Source organism: Anser brachyrhynchus, assembly GCF_964034855.1.
Source record: "Anser brachyrhynchus genome assembly, chromosome: 5".
Lineage (NCBI taxonomy): Eukaryota > Metazoa > Chordata > Aves > Anseriformes > Anatidae > Anser > Anser brachyrhynchus.
This window is the reverse complement of record NC_137699.1, coordinates 41,561,087-41,581,029: the sequence shown is the minus strand read 5'-3', so window position 1 is coordinate 41,581,029 and position 19,943 is coordinate 41,561,087. Positions and strand designations below refer to the sequence as shown.

Here is a 19,943-nt window from a genome sequence, read left to right as displayed (position 1 = left end):
GTTATCTTAGAGGACAATGAACACACAAATGGTGCAATAAGAAAGGAGCCATGTTTTGAATTACCTGAAATAAAATATATATTGAAACTTGAACTTCTAACTGGGTATTAGATTTTCAATAGCTGTGAACTATATTGGATAATCTTGTGATTTTGATTTACCTTGGTGAGCACTTCAACTTCTTCTACAATTAAAACTTCCTCAACCTTCACAGCATCTTTTGGGAAATATCCAAAATCTTTTCCTTTCTGTAAGAAATATAAAAAGAGTGAGAGCATTTAAACTGTAGTGGTAAGTATATTAGGTGCTTGCGTATATGCTAAAAAAGTACGAACAAACAGTAAGTTTATAGGACTGCCCCCCATCCCCTTCATTTTGTTTGGTCAGAAAATGATTTATTTTTCCTTCAGTAAAGTGTTCCATTTGCTACTTCAGAAAGAAGAATATTATTCCAACTATTATTTTCTGTAGTCTTAACAGTCCTTAACTAAGCACAGTATTATGTACACAGATGGTCTCAGCTAGCTCCTAATAGAATCAGATGCAAAGTTTCCACCTACTCAAGTTAGAGAACAATTACACGTTAATAACTAATGACCCATAAAAAGTTACAAGGAAAGTAGGATGTGAAATCCAGGTACAAGGCCACGTGCTGTTGAAGAGAAAATGGCAACGAAGACAACAACACTGCAGAACATAAATAGATGATAATGCCCAAAAGAATAATGCAAACACAAGTAAGAGTCAGTCCGACCAAAAAACCAACCACTAGCTTTACAACAAAGCATTGCATGTAGCCTTTAATGAAGGAATACATCTTGGACAGCAAGAAGGAATGAAGTACCTGCAAAGATACTCTAAGATGCAGAAAGAACATATGAATGTCACTGGTAAATAATAAATGTTACATATCATTTGGGAAAAACAAACAAAAACAAAACAGAAATCACCACCATAACCAATATTTTCTGGTTTTGAAGCATTTACATGGTTTTATTAGCAGTTGGATTTGGATCAGTGCATCCATTGCTTTTTAGCTATACCATAACTTTAACTACAGCATAACTTCGTAGCTGTTCTAACTACATTGTCAATTGTTCCAAACCATTAAATGTGTGCGATAACTTCTCTGGGAACTTGTCTTCACAGTTCAGTGCTCAAGAAATGTCCCAGTTCTGAATTGCCGATTAAGCAACTGTAAAATCTCCTTACCTGCAGACCTGTAGGTAGGTACCTGGCTCACTAGACCTGAAGGTTTTTAAAGGGAACAAGATGTAATCATTCCAGCCAAATGATTAGATGAAGGAGTCAAAAAACTTGGATTCTGATCTTGACTTTGTTTCTCCATGAGTAATCTATGGCCAGATTTGATTTTCCCTTTCATAGAAAGATATCAACAATGACCCATCTCCCAAACACGATGTTGATCCACAACTGGTTAACGTTAAGAAAGAGATGGAAGATCCCTAGAAGCAAGCAGACTGCTATTACAATGCTATCTAAATTATTTATGCAGAAAGTCTATCAGATTCAAATACTTACACTTCCTGTCCACAAATTTTCGTTTTTCCTGGAAAGTTTGGAGTATACAATTATCTCCTCCCCTGTTTTGAAGTTAAGATACCGGCAATCAGGCCCTGAGTAATCTGTAGTGGCTTGAACTCTGCTCATTGCCGCTGGAATATGCAGGAAGAAAGAAACAAGTAAGTATTATAGCCACTTTGTCTGAAGTCAAATATGTTATTGAAGAAGTCTGTTATGTAGATACACATTAAAATGTTTGTAAGTACATCAACAAAATAAAAGCTCCGGTCCTATACGGGCATTGTTTTTCAGTACTTGTTCATCCAAGCTATCAAGGTTGAAATTTGTGTGGATAATTAGTAAGTTCAACTATTAAACACAGATCTAAGCAGCTAAAAAATATTTCCCAAGCATATTTATAATTTTATATTTCAGAAATTGCAAGTTAAATCTAGCTGTAATTGCAGGGATTTTGAATATATATTTTAAAGAAAATAGTTAAGCTCTAGTAACAAACCAAAACACATTGTCAAAAACAAAATTTACAATTCAATTTGAATGACTTTGCTTTCTAGTTGTTCCCACCTCTATCTCCTATCATAAAAATCATGGTTTATCTACCATAAAAACCTCCACTGATGTGCTCTAGTCAGTTTGGTGCCCATGCCACGTGCTGCCCTAAGACAGACATCCCTGAACATCCAGAACCTGGTGAAATTGGAGTGGCTCCACAGGAAATAAATCTATGAGCAGAGGAAATCTGAGCATTCTGTGTGGAAATGCCTTTATTTATTGCTGCCCACCGGTGTCTCAAGAGCTGGTCTGACAACTTTCTGCAGAGCTATTTAATCCCCAGGAACTTCATAACTAGTTACTGCTCTTACTTCATGTTAAAGAAGAAAAAAGATACATTAACAGTGTCTTTAGAGAAGGATTAAAAAAGAAAAGAACAACAACAAAAACACAGCTTGCTTAGAATAGAAAAAATACAGTATTGGAGAATAGGCTATGAACATACTGTAAACAAAAAATACGTTCTATATTAGTATATAGCCTACCATATATATATACATTTAATTACCCTTGTACCTGTAAGGAATGAGTTAAAAATACTTTAAAGTTGCTTTATGCTGAATATTTGAGGAAACCTGAGAAAAATTAGCTATTAAAGAGTATTTTATTTTAACTGAACTTCAATCTTTATATACTTGCACAACACGATCCCTTAAGTAGGTTTTTCAGGAATAACTTTTTTGTCGTTTGAAAAATTTAAGCCTTTTTTCATAAACTTAGTATATGGACAACAAATGTTTTCTGCAGCTACTTAGTTTCATTCAGTGCTTTGTTCCTAATCTCAACGTTATGGTCTGTAATAACTACATGTATATAAACTCCTTTAGAAAAAAGATTTTTACTTACTCTCACATTCCCGATCACCACACTTCTTCCATTCTGAAAGTACCTTTGTACTCTGCAGACTTGTTATAAATGAAATTACTAGCAGCACAATTCTCTGATCCAATACTCTCGACATTTTTTAGTAAACCTAGAATGCACTGAAACTGTGAAAACTTAATTCATTTGCAGAGTACAAGTATATTCTACATTACTTTTCTTAGCCTAACAAAAAAAATCGCAAATGAAGTTATAATCCCATTTCCCTTCCCTCATCTGCCAAAGCAAAAGTACACTATGCTAACTCTGCTAATAATCTGCCAAGTCAGTTGTCCTGATTATACACATATGTTTAATAATTAACTTGGTTCTGATAGCCAGACTGATGTTTTGAATACAAACAAACCAGTTCTAGCCACATAAAAATTTAGCCTCTATCAGAGAGGATTTTTGCTATCAAGTCTACGGAAGACTCTGTTCAGGGAAATTCAATATCGGTTCTAATTTTTTTTCTGGATTATGGGATTTTTAACATCTGATGTTAAGTTGAACTACCAATTTTATACATCATTTCCACGTCATATATCACAGAGCAACGCATCAGATCTAAGCAGATATGTCCTGCTTTATAAGAAATACCTACTGTTTCCTAGCAACCTATCACCCAATGGAGTTATAAATAATTTTCTCAAATACAGGTTATGCTTTAAAGTGGTAGTTGTGCAGGAAGTTGTACACAGCTTATATAGATATGAAGTTACATTATAAATGCAACCCTACAGAGTGATCTGCTTTACAAGTAAGCTTTGCTTGAAATGCTTCACAGCATTGCCCCGAATGTCCTTGGTCGACTATGCACGATACATCTTAGGGCCTTCATCTTTCATTTCCAGCTGTCCTACATAGGGTAGCCTCTACCCTCTCCCTTCCTGATAGCATCCCAAGAACCCGTATTCCCTCCCAAGCTGATAATATTTGCAGTTACACGCTTCCTAGCAATCCTGCCCCTCCTTCAGTCCTGGGCATGACTCACACAGACTTTGCTTTGCTTTTTTTTTCTGTGAACCTAAGCTGTATCTTACTTGCAGCATAGTTCCCCCTCTCTCCTGCTCCACAACCCAAACCTGCCAGACACGGATGCTCACTGATCTATGAGCCAGCAAACAAATCGTCTACAGGAGGCCGGGAGAGAGGGCACAAAGTGCACTGCAGCCAGAGACGCTTTGACCAGCAATGTCCTGTAAACAAAGAAATCACGGTGGATGACGTCCTCCAGCTGCAATCTAACACTTTGCCCCCTTCCTTTGCCACATGACCTGATAGCCAGACAGGCCTCTCCTATGAACCAACACACCAGCCGCCCCTGCTGTTAGGTAATCCATCAGAGAACTGTTGCACGCACCCACCAGGGCAAACACATGATAGATCTGTACCCCAGCGCTCTCCCCACAATAGTTTTGATGCAGCCCCATTCCCAGTTGTTTCTCTCCTCCACTCCTCTTCTGCTGCTTAGAGTGCCAGTGACTGAGGACCTTTCCTGGGGTCCTCCAGGTTTATCTGTAGTAGGTGAAGGGGAGAGAAATAGAAAGATAGAATGCCAAGCAGCTGAAACATCTCCTCACCAAGTTTCTTTGAATTTGTGAAAAAATGGGCAAGTTTTTGGTTCCCAAACCTGTACAGATTAGGGCGGACTAGTAAGAAGGAATATATAAAAAATTATACTGGGGAGTGGGAAGAACTACAGAAGAATTTTATATTAGGGGGATTGTCTATCACCAAGTGTCATACAAAAATCAAAAAAAAAAGGACAGAATTTTTATCCTGACAAGGTTATAAGCTGGTCAGAAGAATCTTTCATAATGCTGCATAATGACCATGGAATGTAAGGCAAAAAAACAATCATGATCTTAGAAAGCTCAATAGTCCCTTTTTGGCCTTGGTAACCAAGAGGTGATTCTCATAAAAATGGTAAAGCCAGACATTCTAACACCTAAAATTACATAGTTCAGCAAGTTTGTGTTGGAGGGCAAACTGAAGGACCCACACCTTGAGATCTATACATTGCATTTGTCAAAATAGCTCTCACAATGGCTCTGACTTTTCATATGGACACCCAAACTAAGTCTCAAGTCTTTGTATGGAGATGCTATAAATGGAGTAGCTAGGATGAATTGCAATGTTTCATCTACATCCGCAGTTTTCAAATTATTCTGGGCACTGCTTATTGTGTAGCTTAGTCTCAACAATCATTCTTCTAGGTTTGAAGCTGCTGAAAGGTTGATCAGCAGTGCTCTGATCTCTGTAATTTGTTCTTCTAATACAACTTCAATAACAAAGTACATTTATATCAAATGTTCTTTTCTTCAGGGTGTAAATCTCACGCTTGCAGATGTTATACAAATGTAAGCTCTAATCACCTTTGAACTAAAGTCAAAGCTAAAGACACAGGGAGTTTATCATAGCTGGCTTCCAAAGGACAAAGTTGAAAACTTTACAGCAGGTAGAGTGAGATTTCACTTTATTTATTTAGTGAGTAGAAGTTGGACACTTCTGCAGAACTGAAGCAACAGAAGTGAATACTATTATATATGCAAAAACAAACAATGCTAATGAAAAAGAACTAATGTGAACAGCTTTCCTTAGAATACAACTATTTAATTTTTTGGAAATCATATCTTAGTAACTATAAGCATTAAGCTTCTAATTTTAGTCATAAGTAGTATAGTAACTAATAACTTTAGTTAGAAGAATCAAGTCAGAATTAATGGTTTGATTTAAATAAACTGATTAGTATGGCTCACTGAACGACTCAAGATATGATCCTGTATAAATATGGAGATGTTGTGTTTGCTAGACCATTCAGTATCTGCATGAACCATAGAGATAACAAAGATCATAAGCTAATATAAAAACTCTCTTAAGTACATAAAAATCAACACCTATTTTATAACAACAGTATAGACAGTTTTGATTATATTTTTATGATAGCACCAAAAGGTTTCATACAGAATGTAAGGTTCACTGTGTATAATATTGCACAAATACATGGAAAGATACAATTCATAACAAAAACACTTAAAACACAGTTCTCTTGACTTGAGATGTTTGCATGAAAATGCAGATCAACCTGTATATTGAATCACATGTCATGCCAAAAAGTTTTTTTTTAAACAACTATCTTTTAAAATCTAGTAAATCAAAGGAAGAGAAGAAACAGTAGTTCACTCACTCTTCTTCCAGTTAAATCTGAAGATGTAACAGACTTTCTTTATTCAGATTTAAACCAAATTTTTAGCCAGGGTAACAAATTGTAAGAAAAAGCCATTATTGCTTCCCTATTACAAAAAGGGTTGCAAACATGACAACTCATTGTATTACTAGAAAATCACAGAACTTGTGACGTACTATTTTGAATCTTGATAGTATTTTTCTAAGCTTTGAATGCCTCACATTTTGCTATACATTAGAATGCTTCACATATTAAAAACTGCCTGAACGTGGTTTGTATAAAACACAGATTTTCTATACAACTGAGATAAAGGGGGGAAAAAAAGGCATCAAAGAGCAAAGTTGTATCCTCCAAAACACAGATCTCTGTATATTATGGATATACACCACTGCTGCAGCATTTGATCAGATCATAAATACATATAGTCTTGGAAATGCTTCTTTGAACAGGGAAGCTCATTTTAAAGATCTGGGACACACAAAATGAAGATGTTTGTTCTGTTGTGTGACAGTAATTATTACAAAATCAGCAGCTAAATCTGGATCCCAGAATTATAACTGGGGCCTAACCACAAGACCTTTATTTCCTTAGGAAGAAACAATGCTGGAGTAATCTATTTGCAAATTTACTGGTCTTGGAAATTATTAAATTTTACCAATACCTTCTTTCCTCAGAAAAATTACTTTCAAATTTCCTTCCTTACAACGAAGCTGTTCTAAGCACAAAGACATCAGTTCAAGCTAAGAAGCACAAATTTGAAGTGTACCTTTTATGCAAAGTCATGCTTCAGCTTACAGTTCATGAACAATCTGCATAAAATCTACTCTGACAAGGACTCCAAGTGGAACATCGTGGAAAAACACATTCTTGGAGGCTTCCAGCTTATTGCTGCCAGGAGTGAAGAAAATTGAGACAGGTAAATGGTATAGAATCAGTGCACATAGTATAACAGCACCGTAACAAAATAAACCAATCCAACTCTTCTAAGTTCTTATTTACTTCTAAATTCTCATTTAAAGCTAGAGTGGACAATTTGATGCAAGCACTCCACAAGACATGCATAGATCTTACATGGTATGTTCGTTGTCCACTTGTATAAAGCACCTCAGCTTCATTATTAGTTTTTTGCCTCTTTGATTGTTCATTTTTTTTCTATATTACTTGACTGAAAAGAGACCAAGGTATTTTTCCTTTGATCTCTACTCACCACTATGGGGGAGTGAAATAAAATATTTTAGTCATTTCCTACTTGTATGGTATCTACACTTAATTCTCAGAGACCCAAAACTGTTATATTCAATTTCAAGACCAAATTTGATACATTTCTATAAATACTTCTACCATTTGAAATAGACCGGGAACAGAAAGGAATTGTACTCATGGTCTCAGCATTATCCACAACTCTGAAATTGTTTCAGGGTAAGAGGAAACACAGCTCTATCCACAACTTTAAAATTGTTTCTGGCTCAGATGAAATAACATTGAAGGTGAGTGTAACTAAATTACTAAAAATACAACTGCTTTTAAAAAAGACAAGGGTCTTTATGTGGTATTGTGCTAATAGTATAGCACTATCTTACACTACTACTGTAGCAGAATATTGGTTGGAATATATGTAGCTTTTAGAAAACTTGGTTCTTATAAATTTATCACACACTGACATTTATACATTGCACTGTGCTACTTGGATTTGGCAAAACTATTTACAGCAGTGTAACCATGGCAGTTAAATTTCTTCAAACGAGCATTAAACTATCAAATACATCACCTGCTTTGTAACTTGGCAACAAAATTCCTGTATTTTCACCTTGTCAAATATAGATTCCTGCCTGTAATACAACCTGAAACAAGAAACTTGAATGTAATCAATCCATTCCCTAGTTTAATTACCAGCACCCACCACACTTACTATGAACCTATAAATATATAAATTATAAATTATAAGCTCCTCTGAAACAGTAATGCAGCTTCTGACCAGCAGCCTACTCCAGCTTAGTATAATTACATATATAAATACAGCTATATTCCAGCTTAGTATAATTACTGTATTAGCTATTAGAACCCGTACAGAACTACAAAAGGTATCGTATAACACTGGATCACTCAAGCTCAGAGTAATAAACCTTAAAAAATACTGTGTTGGAGATAGCAACAACCAAGGAAATTAAAATGAGTTCCAAATGGAATTTGAAATGTGTAGTTGAAACACACAAACCAGTGACATTTACTCAACTACTCAGTGTAAGAATTTTTCCCCATGGTAAACCACTGTGTTTAACATCTTAATAAAAAACTTGAACATTTTGCTTCCAAAAAATAAAAATACATTAATCTACCACGTTCCCCTGAAGGGAAGGGAAGCATGGTTGAAGACTACTGACAAGAAGCGAAAAGCAGTCTCACTTGTAGAGCTACAGAGGCAGATAGGATATTGAAGCAGCAAATGGACTGAAGAATCTGAGTAACATACTCAACTGGTTGAGAGAAGGAAAACCCAAAGAGCTTTCCCACTGTTTAAATCCATCCTGAGAGAACATTTCACTTCATCCCTTGCTAGGCATGTTTCTGTAAGCCAGGAAGTTCAGCACTTCAGAAGTCTGTCACTACTCTGAGTTCAGAAGAAAAGTCCGAAAACTAACATCCTCCCAAACTAGAACTATACAGAAGTATACTGTGTTTCAGGAAAAAAAAGGGCATATGCAAGGCATTTGATGCATTAAAAATAGCCTACAGCTCATTTCAATTCTGAAATCTTTCCAGGACTTCCTGATCTGTCATTTGGACATCAGATTAATTCTCTTGCTGCCAAGACAGTCCAGATTATAAGTGTTACAGTGTTCAGATTATAACAGTTTCACAGTCAGTTATTAGGCATTAATTAAAACCTTTAAGAATGATTTTAGATACAGAGCTAAGGTACGGTCACCTGCAATTATGACACACACTTTAAATGTACAAAGGCAGTACACCTATCTTAGAGAAAAAGACATAGGCATCAGGAGAGTAGTCTACAAAGCCACATTTATTTGCACATGTACAGAACAGAGCAACAGATGTTATTGTTTTCCATACAAAATTATATAAAAACAGTATTCACCTTCATAGATAACACCATACCACTTTGAATTGTATTAAATACATTCAGAAAACATTCTTTCACACACACGACATTAGTATTAGGTAGTCCCAGGTAACTCCAACACTGCAATGTTATTATTCCTAGTGGTATGAAGGGATCAAAGATCAGACCGTAACTAAAAGAGACTCCTGGTAGGGAAGCAAGCTGAAGTCTTTCCTCCACTGTCCATCAAAGCAAGGAACATCATTAAACATAGTAACTACCTCCAGAACATAGATGAAAACACTACCAAAGGACCTGCAGAAGGCAGGTAAGAGTGGTATTCCAGACTGACTTGAGCTATCTTGGTCAGCATTAAGTGTTCACATTTAATCACTGCTTGCCTATGGGTAGGAAAAAGTTTCATAACTGGAATATAGAGTTGAGTAAAAATTTGTGATTACAGAAGAAAGCAAAAAAGCATAGATTCAAAGCAATTACTTTCCCTTCCTATCTAGCGCTGGAGAGATTACTCCCTTTAGAGGAGTCTTAAGATTCCTATTCTTACAAGGAATAGAGGGGAAAAGCAAAATTTTAAGTTTCCTGCAACACTGCTTCCTTACATATGATCTAAAAGGGGAATTTAAGTGTCAACAGGACATCTCGATTTATTTAAAATGCACATTTATTTCTACAAAAAAACAGTTTATGATACAGAAGAAGTGATCACACCAACTTAAAGATTTACCTATTAAAATATACAGAGGATCTTAATGAGTACAGGATATTTAAAAAAAGATGCAAAGGAGTGTTAATCTTTTATTTTTACATTTTCGGGAACTTCACATAATTTTGGTAGGTAACCTTTTACAAAATTATGTAAAAAGTACAAGAATGCCTGGTAAACAGTCTGCATTTTTCCAAAAGATTTTTTACAGCATGCAATTCTTAAGGCAGCCTTCTCCTCCTCCTTACAAGGAATCCTTTCAACTCAAATAATCTTCTGCTGCAAAGATTAAGCTAAGGAAGCTTGGTCTCTTCTGTTAACGCCTTTTGTCTTTCCTGTCTGATTTACGGTCTCTTTCACTCCGTGAAGTTCTCTTGCCTGACCGACTACTTTCTGATATAGACCTCTTTCGGTCAGATCTTGAACTTTTATCCTTTGAGCTTTTTGCATCTCTACTCCCACCTTTTGAGGACTTGTGACTTCTATCTACTCCTGAAGCATCCCTTCGCTTCCTATCTGCGCTCCTCCTGCGTTTTCTGTCTCTGTTATGACCTCTTCCTCTGCTCCGACTTCTACTTTCACTACTGCTAGAACTACTGCTGCTACTGTCCCTGCTAGTACTTCCACTTGTGCTGCTGCTGCTGCTGGAACTGCTCCGACTGCTAGTGCTGCCAGTGCTGGAACTACTCCCACTAGTAGTACTGCTTGAAGTACTACTGCTGCTACTGCTGCTGCTACTACGACTATGACTCTTAGTTTTGTTCCCTGCCCTACCCCTGCTTCTACTCCTAGTCTTAGTTTTAATTTCTACACTCAGTGTCTGACTCTGCTCTGTCTGTGCCTCGACCACCTTTACAGACACCACAGCATTTTCATCCTTATCTACCTGGGGCTCTGCATCCTGAACGGACTGAGACAACTGAGGTGACTGCGGCAGTGGCACAGACTGCTGCTGACATGGGGCCTCAGCCACAGATTCTGGCTGAGCTTCAGGTGCCTTCTCCCGTTTTTCTTCAGTTTCAGCTTCAGTTTCAGCTTTGATACCTTTCTCCTTCTCAGGAGAAAGAACATTACCCAATTTTTCCGGATGAGCATCACACTCCATTTCTGGTTCCACTTTGCCATTTTCATTTTCTACAGGTTCTATGCTATCTGCCTCATTGATTTCAACCATATCCTGCTCATTATCCACTGGCTGAGTATTTTCATTATCCTCTTTTACAGCTGTGACCTCTTCATGCTGACCATCCTGTTGCTTGTCATTTTCCCTCACCTCAGCCACCTCTTCTACTTTAATCTCCATTTCATTTTTCTGTTCTTCCTCTTCCTGGTCTTTCTCTGCATCACTATGCCCTGAACCTGTTTTTCCCTTTTCCTCCCCTACCTCCTCCATTTCTACATCATTGTGCTGATTACCTGTCTCCAACTCTTCCACCTGCTGAGCCACCTTACCCTCTTCCTGCTCCTTGTTCTGTTCTTGCTTCTTTTCTTCATTCTGCACCTCCTGCTGTTCTTTTTCCTTCACAGATTGTCTTCTGGGCCTGGCCTCCATTTTGTTAATCTGCTCTGCAAATTCATTGCGCCTGCTTTCAAAGAGTGCTGGGGGATAAAATAACAGTTTCAGACAGGTAGCTAGAGAAGCTGAAGTCTATTTTCTCCTTAACTACAAGCTAATAAGTTATCAAATCGTTTTAACTTAATAACTGCATCGTTATTCATTCTGAAGTAGCAAGCCATTCATGCATAATGAAAAAGACTGCTGGTTAACTTAATAAAACAAAGCAAGTTGGATAATCGGCTTAGCTGATTATCAGAGCAGTAAAATCCTAAATCTAAGCTAACAGAGTTTTTAACTTCATTAAAATCACTCCAACCAACAGTGTGTCAAAACAATACCTATATTCCCTGATATATAAAAAGGTTATTCTTCCTAAGGTGATCAAAAGACACTAAAAGTCAGCAGAAAGCAGATTAGACATTCAGGAAGTTTTAATAATGTAAGCTATTCAGACAGGTGAGTTAGCTTCTTTTATCCCCCACCCCAGACAATGAAGAAAACTTCTTTAAAGAAAAAAAAATAAAAATAAGCTCCATATAATCAAAAGAACAACAGGACTACCATCACCCGCAGTGTTTTAAATTGTTTTGCAAAAGGAAAATATAGTCGTCCTGTGAAACAAAGAAATGAACACGCATTAAGGTAAAAAAAATCATCATAAATTTCTAGCACTGTGCTCAAGACAAAACTTCCCAGCCCTCTGTAAAGAAACCTGCATTTCCTCGGGTCTCCAATCCATAAAATCAGCCTTTTTAAAATGGAATTTGTTGCACTGGCATACACCTAGATACTAAAGTTAACAATAAGGACATTTTAAACACATACTTCTGAGTTTATGTATATTCCTCTTGACTTTTTGTAAGAGAATCAGAGCACAACCAACAAAATTAAGTCACTGAACGAGTTATATTGTTACTTATGATGAACACCCATGCAAGAATATATAGTTCATCCTGAGCATGAAATTACTGTACCTAAGCTCAAAGACTTAAATTTGTGCAGCAGACACCAAAAGGAAGCAAGAACAAACGCAGTCTTGTATCATAAAGACCACTTACCATTCATCTTTTTCTGTGACTCTTCCATCAACTTCTGTGTAGCAGGACACATTCTGCCAGGTATGTAGAATAAGTGAGGTTTTGTCTTTGTCCTTATGTATTTAATTATTTTGGCGTTATGTTCATTCCATTCTTCTTGCTGAGAAATTAAAGAAAAGACCTTAATATCCCTAATAACATACATTCTAAACAAGAGAAAATTGAGAGCAAAACTAGGACTTACCAACTGAGCAAGCTCAACCTTTTGCTCCAGTAACCGCAGCTCTGTCTGTTTAGCACGTCTTTCTTCAAACAGTTCTCGCCTCTCATTTTCAACTTGCTTTCTTTCTTCCTCTGCTTGCACTTCAAGTTTTTGTTCAATTTCTTGTCGTCTTTTTTGCTAGGATAAATAAAGAACTATCTTAATATTCCTCCTAAATCAAGAAAAGCATTCTAGTTTGGTCTAACTAAAGTTATTTAAGGGCATTCCGAAAAAAAACAAATAAGGAAGTCTACTAAATTAGTTAATGGAGGAAGAGCGCCACTGCTTGCTGGCACAATTTTTTTTTTTGGGGGGGGGGGGGGGGGTGTTAACTATAAATTAATGTGCCCCTATGGCTTTCTATCTGCTTTTCTATCACTCACTTTGGATTTGAATTTTCAACATGACCTGTAAGATTTTTTTTTTTTTCAAATGGCAGAAAAAAATAGATTCCCTCCACCTGGAGGGAAGAAAGGCAACAAGCAAATGAAGAGCTAAAGGCTGATGTTTGTGACCAACAAAATAAATGACACTGCAAATACTCTGAGTATTGCTGACATTAATTAGAGGACATTAATTATGTTATTGTAATCCAGGAGTGCCCTGTTTGTATGTCCTAGACAGCCATATGTTCAGATTATAAAATAATTGCCTAAATATATATATGTATAGTTTAGTGCCTGGACAAAAAACAGCTGTATCATAAAACTCCTTGGGCTTCCACTTTGACTTATAGTAAGATTTTATGTATGAAGAAAGCAACACATTCTCAGAAATATGCTGCAATGAAGAGGAACTCCTCAAAGTCTTTTTATGCAAACATCCAGATATAAATTATACTGGGACTCCATATTTCCAGACCATCCCTTGCAATAGCTTCCTTTTCTAAAGGCAAACAGGCAACAAAGAACTTTGGTCTTCTTCAGGCGCTACAATGCTAGTTAGATAAAACAGCAGGATATCCAAATACTGAATCTGGAGGCAATCAATATCAACACTGCAAGCCAGCTATACTAAAACCACACAGAAGAGGTTTTAAACTTTAAGATTTTGTATCTGCTTCCATGAGACTGCTAAAAGTAGTTTTTTCATAAACATTTAAAACACTGTTTATAATCTACAGCTTATTGTTAACTGAATAACCCATTTAGTGCAACTGTAAGAAATACCATGACCTTCACAATTTAAAAGGTCATACTAGATGCAAGATACAGATGCAAGTTTTTTTTTTTGAAGTTACCACTAAGCTATGCAAAACCTTCACTTCAGTACAATTACGTATTCATTTACAGGAAGAGTAATGCTTATTATCTGTACTATGGGGCGAACAGCCACTTGTAGTCAAACAGAAGGCATAATGCCATATATTTCTGTATACTTGGCTATAATTTAAACACACAGAACACATCAGGGTGGGTACTGATTGAGCAATATCATTAGTCACAGAAATATCCTACGAACAATAGTTTACCTGATTAAATTCCAGGTATTTTGAAATGTTCCAAAAATAACATCAATAAAAAAAATCTATTTTGTATTTCAAATGTTTTAAAGATGAACTGAAATAAATAAAATCCAAAACATTGCCTTACCGCTTCTGCAATGATCAGAAGGCATCGTAAGGTCATGAAATTATGTTAGAGTCCCTTTCCCGCTTTCCCACCCCCAATTCCACTACATTAAAGCAAAGAAAAACCCTTTTGCACTCTTACCAATTTGCTACACCTGCAACCCACACCATGGGAATTTTCATTCCTATTTAAAGCAGCTTAATCACACCATTTTGCTTTATTATTTACAAGCAAAAATTTGATGAAATTAAAAATAAATACCCTTTCAGTAGCAACTGTGGACTCCTGCTTAAATTTTTGAAGAGTGCCCATCAACAAGCCAAATATACGTCGATTCCTGAGAAAAAAGAAAACAAAAAGTTTGAGTTTCAGTTCAAGTACCAAGATTTGTATTTGTATAAACAACCAGAGAAACTTTCCCACCTCAGAGATGTTTATTTTTAAAGGCCTAGTACCAGTCAAGGCTGCTAGCAATAGAACACAAACTGACTGTGCCAACAGTCGAAGATATAATTTACACTGACATATCACGTTTTGCCTAAGAGCAAGACACAGCTCTTATCCATAACGCAGCACATTTAGCACTGGGAAAATCAGGAGCCTGCACATTTCACGTATGAGAATAATGACACTAAGGAAATATTAAAAAATTCCAAAACCCGAGAACTGACAAAAAGACTGAGTAAATACAGTGTGAGGAAGAACACCACCACCCCACTAAGAAGATTAAGGACAAAAGGAGCCACAGGGGAGTGAAAGATTATCTGCCACAGTCTACCTAATATCTTATACAATGAGACATGGCACTGTTGGATGAAATCACAATTGCTCTCATCAAATTATCAGTTGTTTTGAGAAAATTTATCTAAAGTAAAATTCTTAAGGAATTCCTTTCTTCCAAACAACTAATTTCTTGAATTTCACCTTCTTTCTTTCCATTTAACCTCCAATAGTGCTTTTACAGTAAGAAGCCGACTGTCTTAGTTGCCTTGAACGTTCACCCAGTTAGAAGAAAGGAAAGGCTGCTCTTCTCTCAGTACCACAAAGCTCAACTGCAGTGGTACAAATCTAGCATGGAGAGGTGAAGGTACTTGTAATTGAAACAACAAAAATAGGAATGGGTAAAGAACAGGAAGCTAGGGATTACTTGGTCAAGAGTATCTGTATACAGATGACATCCCAGATGGCCCTGAGCAAAACCAGAGTTCACTGGATGCTGTCCTCCTGAAGAGCCTCTTTCTACCACAAGTCACGCACAGAGCAAGCGGTTATTTCTTACCGTTATCTACCCAGAAGACTACTGAAATGGAAAATGCTAAAACCTGCCATTCCAAATAGACAAACTTTTTGTGCCAGAAACTCTATGAAGTCCACTAAGGATTCTGAAATCCTTCTGTAAGGAAAGCAGTTGGGAGCAGGTGATGGAAGCAACAGCAGTCTGTTAGTCATGTTGTAACTGCAAAAGATCAACCTAAGTGCCTTTTTTGTGCAAATTAATCTCTGGTCCTTATCAGAGAAGCTTGCTATAGTTCATTACTCCAGCCCTCACTGTATTTGAGGCATAAGGTATTATGGCACGAGGTGAGCTGCAGACCGAAGCAGAACTTTAGTGAGCTACCTTAACACAGAAAAAAAAAATCGGAAAACAAAGATATAAGTAGGAAGAATCTAAGGAGGCAAAAGGAAGGTCAGACTGTGCACAGTAACAAGCCTGAAAGTATTAAGAGAAAAGAAACACATGATGGAACTACTCTGTAAAAAAGGAAAACCCCACACCCCAAAGCTTTCTTCAGTCAACAAAAGAAGTGTTGCAGAATCACCTGTGCTGACTTTGATAATTGGTCATTTAAGATGCATCTTCTCTAGCTCTATAGGTACTTGAGGAACAATTGGTTACTTCCAAGACACACTGACAGAATTTTCTACAGTGCAAAGCACAACAGAGTGGATGTCCCCAGATTCAGATTCCAGTTTTGTTTCCGATTTTAACTCTCCAAAATGTTAAGGTGCCAATGAAGTTGTTGTAAAGATGATCTGTTACAGTAATGCTAGCAAACGTATTCCTTTCTGAGATTCTGTTTCTCAGGCCATCTGCCAGCTATGTTAAATGAATGATGTGTTGTTACTACAATTTTTTTTTTAAACCTAAACCAAATTTATACCATTGTGGTTCCTCTTCAACACCGTATTTTGATATGTAACACCATTTGTATAATTTTTTTAAAATCTAAAACTACTTTCTAGACTACCACTCAGAAGCACCACCATCAGTGCTTACAAAAAATTTCTACCTACCTTTGTTTTCCTTTTTCATCCATATTTTGATCTTGTATAAGGTCTCGACGTGTTCGCTCTTTGGAGGTAGCAACAACAGAAGATGGCAACGCTGGCTACAACAGCAATAACAAAAACTACTTAGTTCATGTTCCAGGTAAGCATGCTTTTTTTTTTCCTGTACAGCTCCTTTTGTCACCTATTACCTTTTTAATATCATCATCCTCTGCGTCGCTTTCTTGGCGTGATTCTCGTCTTGTCCGGCGTTCTCCGCCCAGCCTGAGGAAGAAAAAGCATTAGTGGTCACTGGAGAACATATTTTAAGGACAGCACCTACTCTAACACAAGAAAATACAAGTCAGCATGTATAGTCAGAACAACCAATGATTCCAGTAAAATCTGTCATTGGAACAGTGGGGAGATAAGTAGAGCTTCTGCAGACAATCTATTGCTGGTGTAAAAAAAAAAAGATTGTGACATAAAAATGGTTTAACTCTTGATCTAATTTGCATTGTAAAGTAAAAAAAAAAGGAAGAGCCCACATTACTACCGTATTTAACTTTTGAGCATGTCTTTGGATTTTGTTTCTTGTTTTTAATACTTGCCTTTTTCTTTTTTTCCAGAATCTCTAAAATGGTTATTTGTGTAAGGAAAATATATCTTAATGCATTTAAATATTTCTTAAAGAGGTCAGTATGATTTTTTTTCCAAATTCAAAATGCTACTGAAATTATCTAGCTGAATACCTAGAAAATGGGTTAGGGCAGACAGAGCACTTAGTTGGGAATTGAGTACTTGGAAAAGCTGAAGTTTTTAAACAAAGAACAACAGGGCAATCTGTAAATAAAAGTTATTTTCAACTTTCACTCATCTTTGTGGCATAGCCCTTTATTACTGGTAAAGCCACTTCACAATATTCTTTTTGCATAACTCAAATTCAAAAGCAAGCCTTGCTTTTTCAAGAACTACCACTGCATGTAAGTGGTCTGAGAATGCAATTCACTATAATCAAAGCCACAGTCGATGGATTTGCATCCAGTTGTGAAAGCTTGAAATTTGAGTCTGTTGTCAAACTGTATGCATTAAGGTTATCACAAGGGAAACCTCAGTAACAATTCGATTTGTGTCTACTGTAAAACAAATCCAGGCTACTAAGCAAAATGTAAGCAGATAGTACACCAAGTAAAACAGAGAATTCTGTAAGTTTTTAATCATGCCCTTAGAAGCTGGCACTTACTTCCATAACTATATTCAGAAAACTCTGCCCAATACACTACAGCCTGCAACAAAGAGGTCTAGTAAGTTAAAGGGGGAGTTATCTGTAGGAGGGACAAAAAACACTTTACCACTGCATTAGGGAAAGTACACAAGAGGAAAGCACTCTTCATTAGAGCGAGTGGAAGACTTCAACACCTTTGAATTTTGAATCCACCATAAACATACAAAGTTCTTGAACTCCCCACACAGTTCCCTCCCCCAGTGATTCTAAAGACAGCACAAGGGCTTGAATCTGGTGAAAATTAAGTTGTGCATTTACATCTCATCTCCATTGTGCAAGAATCTTTGCATTGTTATATCTGTGTATTACTGCTCTAATCTGTACATTACTGAGAACCTTTATAGCACCATAGAATTTGGAAAGAGATTTCACCATAGACAATTGCTATCATCAAAAAACACTTCCCACAAGTCTTGAGCACTTAACCCATTGAAGAAGACAGTAAAAGTCAGCAGTTATAAAATATCTAGAAGTAAGAATTGCTATTCAAATTTACTGCTATAAACTCTCATTCTAATAAAACAAGTTCTCTATGTCAGTTTTTGTACCTACCTACTGGATGCCCCTTCAAGATCCCTCTGTTTGGCTGGGGGTCCTCCTCCACTATCCGAGAATCCACGCCTAAAAAAAACCACTTGGGATCTCAGAACAAGTCATGAGTTTTACTCAGCTCTGTAATCATGTGGCTATTGCTACAGCAGTATTTAAACATATTGCTTGTTGACAAACTAATTTAAATTTGAATTTCTGCACTTATTCAAATGAGTAGCCACCCTCATAGAAACAACTCTATTAGGTTCAAATATTCCAATTTGCAAAAGTTTTCAGAATTATGACCTAAACAACAATCTAATGTTGAAATTTAACAAAAAAGTCGACTACATAATGTATTAAGTAGGCATCCCTGAACAAAAATCAGCTCTTCATTCTCAATCTACTGGGAGTGGGGAGGGAGAAGGGAGAAGGAAGAAATTGAAAATCCACAAGAAAACATGAGTGCTTTTAAATTCCTGTCGACTTTAACTTTTTCTATTCCTCCTAGAAAAGCTACCAGTTTCTTGATTACTGAGACACTTTGAATAGACAATGCCCCAGACACCCCACACAATGCCTCCCTTCATTTCGAAGTTCCACCTCAGTTCTCAGGCAAAGGGCTGGAAGCTTGGGGAAAACCACCAATTTAAAACTGCTGTAACGCAGAATGAAAAAATCCCTTAAATTTCAGAGCACGATATAAAACTCCAAATGCCCTTGTAGGCCTCCCACCCGGCTTTCATGCCCGCCTGCTAAAACAGCGACTCTTGAGAGCTTACAACGAGCAAAGCGAACAGGGAAGAGAGCAAACCATCGCCGCGGGGAAGGATAAAGGAACCCGGCGGCCGCCTCCCGCGGCTCCTTACCTTAGCAATAAGCTCCCTCGCCCTCTACCTCCACCAGGGCCTGAGAGGGCCAGCAGTCTGTTCTGAGGGGGCCTGCGGGAGACAGCACCGTCAGCGGGCTCTGCCCGGGAGCCTCCCTCCCGCTCCCCCACGGCCACGAACCCAGGGGGAGCGGGCACCGGGGCCTCACCGGGAACCCTCCTCAGACACCCCCCGGGCTGCCCCTCACAGAACCATCCCCCCCCCCCCCCCCAACCGGGCTGCCCCTCAGAGCCCCCCCGCCCCTCAGAGCCGCCCCAGCCCCCTCACAGCACCCCCCCCCCCCCCCATACCGGGCCGCGCCTCAGGGACCCCCCACCCCGCCCCCTCGGGCCCCGCTCACCTCACATCGTTGGGGTCCCTGCCCGTGAGCTTGCGGATGTTCTCGTCCACGTGCTTGAGGCTCTCCTTGGCCTTCTCGAGCTGCTCCTGCAGCGCGCGCACCGCCACCGCCATCCCGCCCGCAGCGCGGCGCGGCCTAGCCGGGGCCCAGCGCGAGGCACCGCTGGGTAATGGGGAGGCCCCGCCCAGGCCGCAGAGCCCACCCGCAGCCAATAGAAGGGCATGGGCCGAAAGGGAACGCCCCGCGGGAAAGGCTCGCCGCAAGCACG

At 38.1% G+C, this 19,943-nt stretch overlaps 2 protein-coding genes across 4 annotated transcripts in view; both read right to left on the bottom strand.

Moving 5' to 3' along the window:
• Positions 1-4,054, bottom strand: part of MIA2 (MIA SH3 domain ER export factor 2) — a 36,439-nt gene extending 32,385 nt beyond the window's left edge. Inside the window, exons 1-3 of one of the 3 annotated variants that reach the window (XM_080595477.1) lie at positions 2,944-4,054; positions 1,543-1,676; positions 162-248 (exon numbers count right to left, since the gene is read on the bottom strand). In XM_080595477.1, coding sequence (XP_080451603.1) covers positions 162-248; positions 1,543-1,676; positions 2,944-3,058 — 336 coding nt within the window. In that variant the 5' untranslated portion in view covers positions 3,059-4,054. The remainder of the gene's footprint in view (positions 1-161; positions 249-1,542; positions 1,677-2,943) is intronic. The other 2 variants (XM_080595475.1, XM_080595476.1) reach the window with 2 other exon arrangements.
• A 5,098-nt stretch (positions 4,055-9,152) lies between these two features.
• PNN (pinin, desmosome associated protein) lies at positions 9,153-19,833 on the bottom strand. Its single transcript, XM_080595484.1, has 9 exons — positions 19,676-19,833; positions 19,315-19,386; positions 18,467-18,535; positions 16,842-16,914; positions 16,657-16,751; positions 14,623-14,698; positions 12,773-12,928; positions 12,550-12,688; positions 9,153-11,532 (listed from the first exon to the last, which is right to left on the bottom strand). Exons 1-9 carry the CDS (start codon positions 19,786-19,788, stop codon positions 10,250-10,252), a joined length of 2,076 nt encoding a protein of 691 aa, XP_080451610.1. The 5' UTR covers positions 19,789-19,833; the 3' UTR covers positions 9,153-10,249.
• Between the last annotated feature and the right edge of the window lie 110 nt (positions 19,834-19,943).

Coding starts and splice junctions, on each gene's coding strand:
- PNN (XM_080595484.1), bottom strand. CDS start 19,788: ATGGCGGTGGCGGTGCGCGCGCTGCAGGAGCAGCTCGAGAAGGCCAAG. Junction 19,387..19,675: donor AGGGACCCCAACGATGTGAG/GTGAGCGGGGCC, acceptor TGTCTCCCGCAG/GCCCCCTCAGAACAGACTGC. Junction 18,536..19,314: donor CGAGGGAGCTTATTGCTAAG/GTAAGGAGCCGC, acceptor GGTTTTTTTTAG/GCGTGGATTCTCGGATAGTG.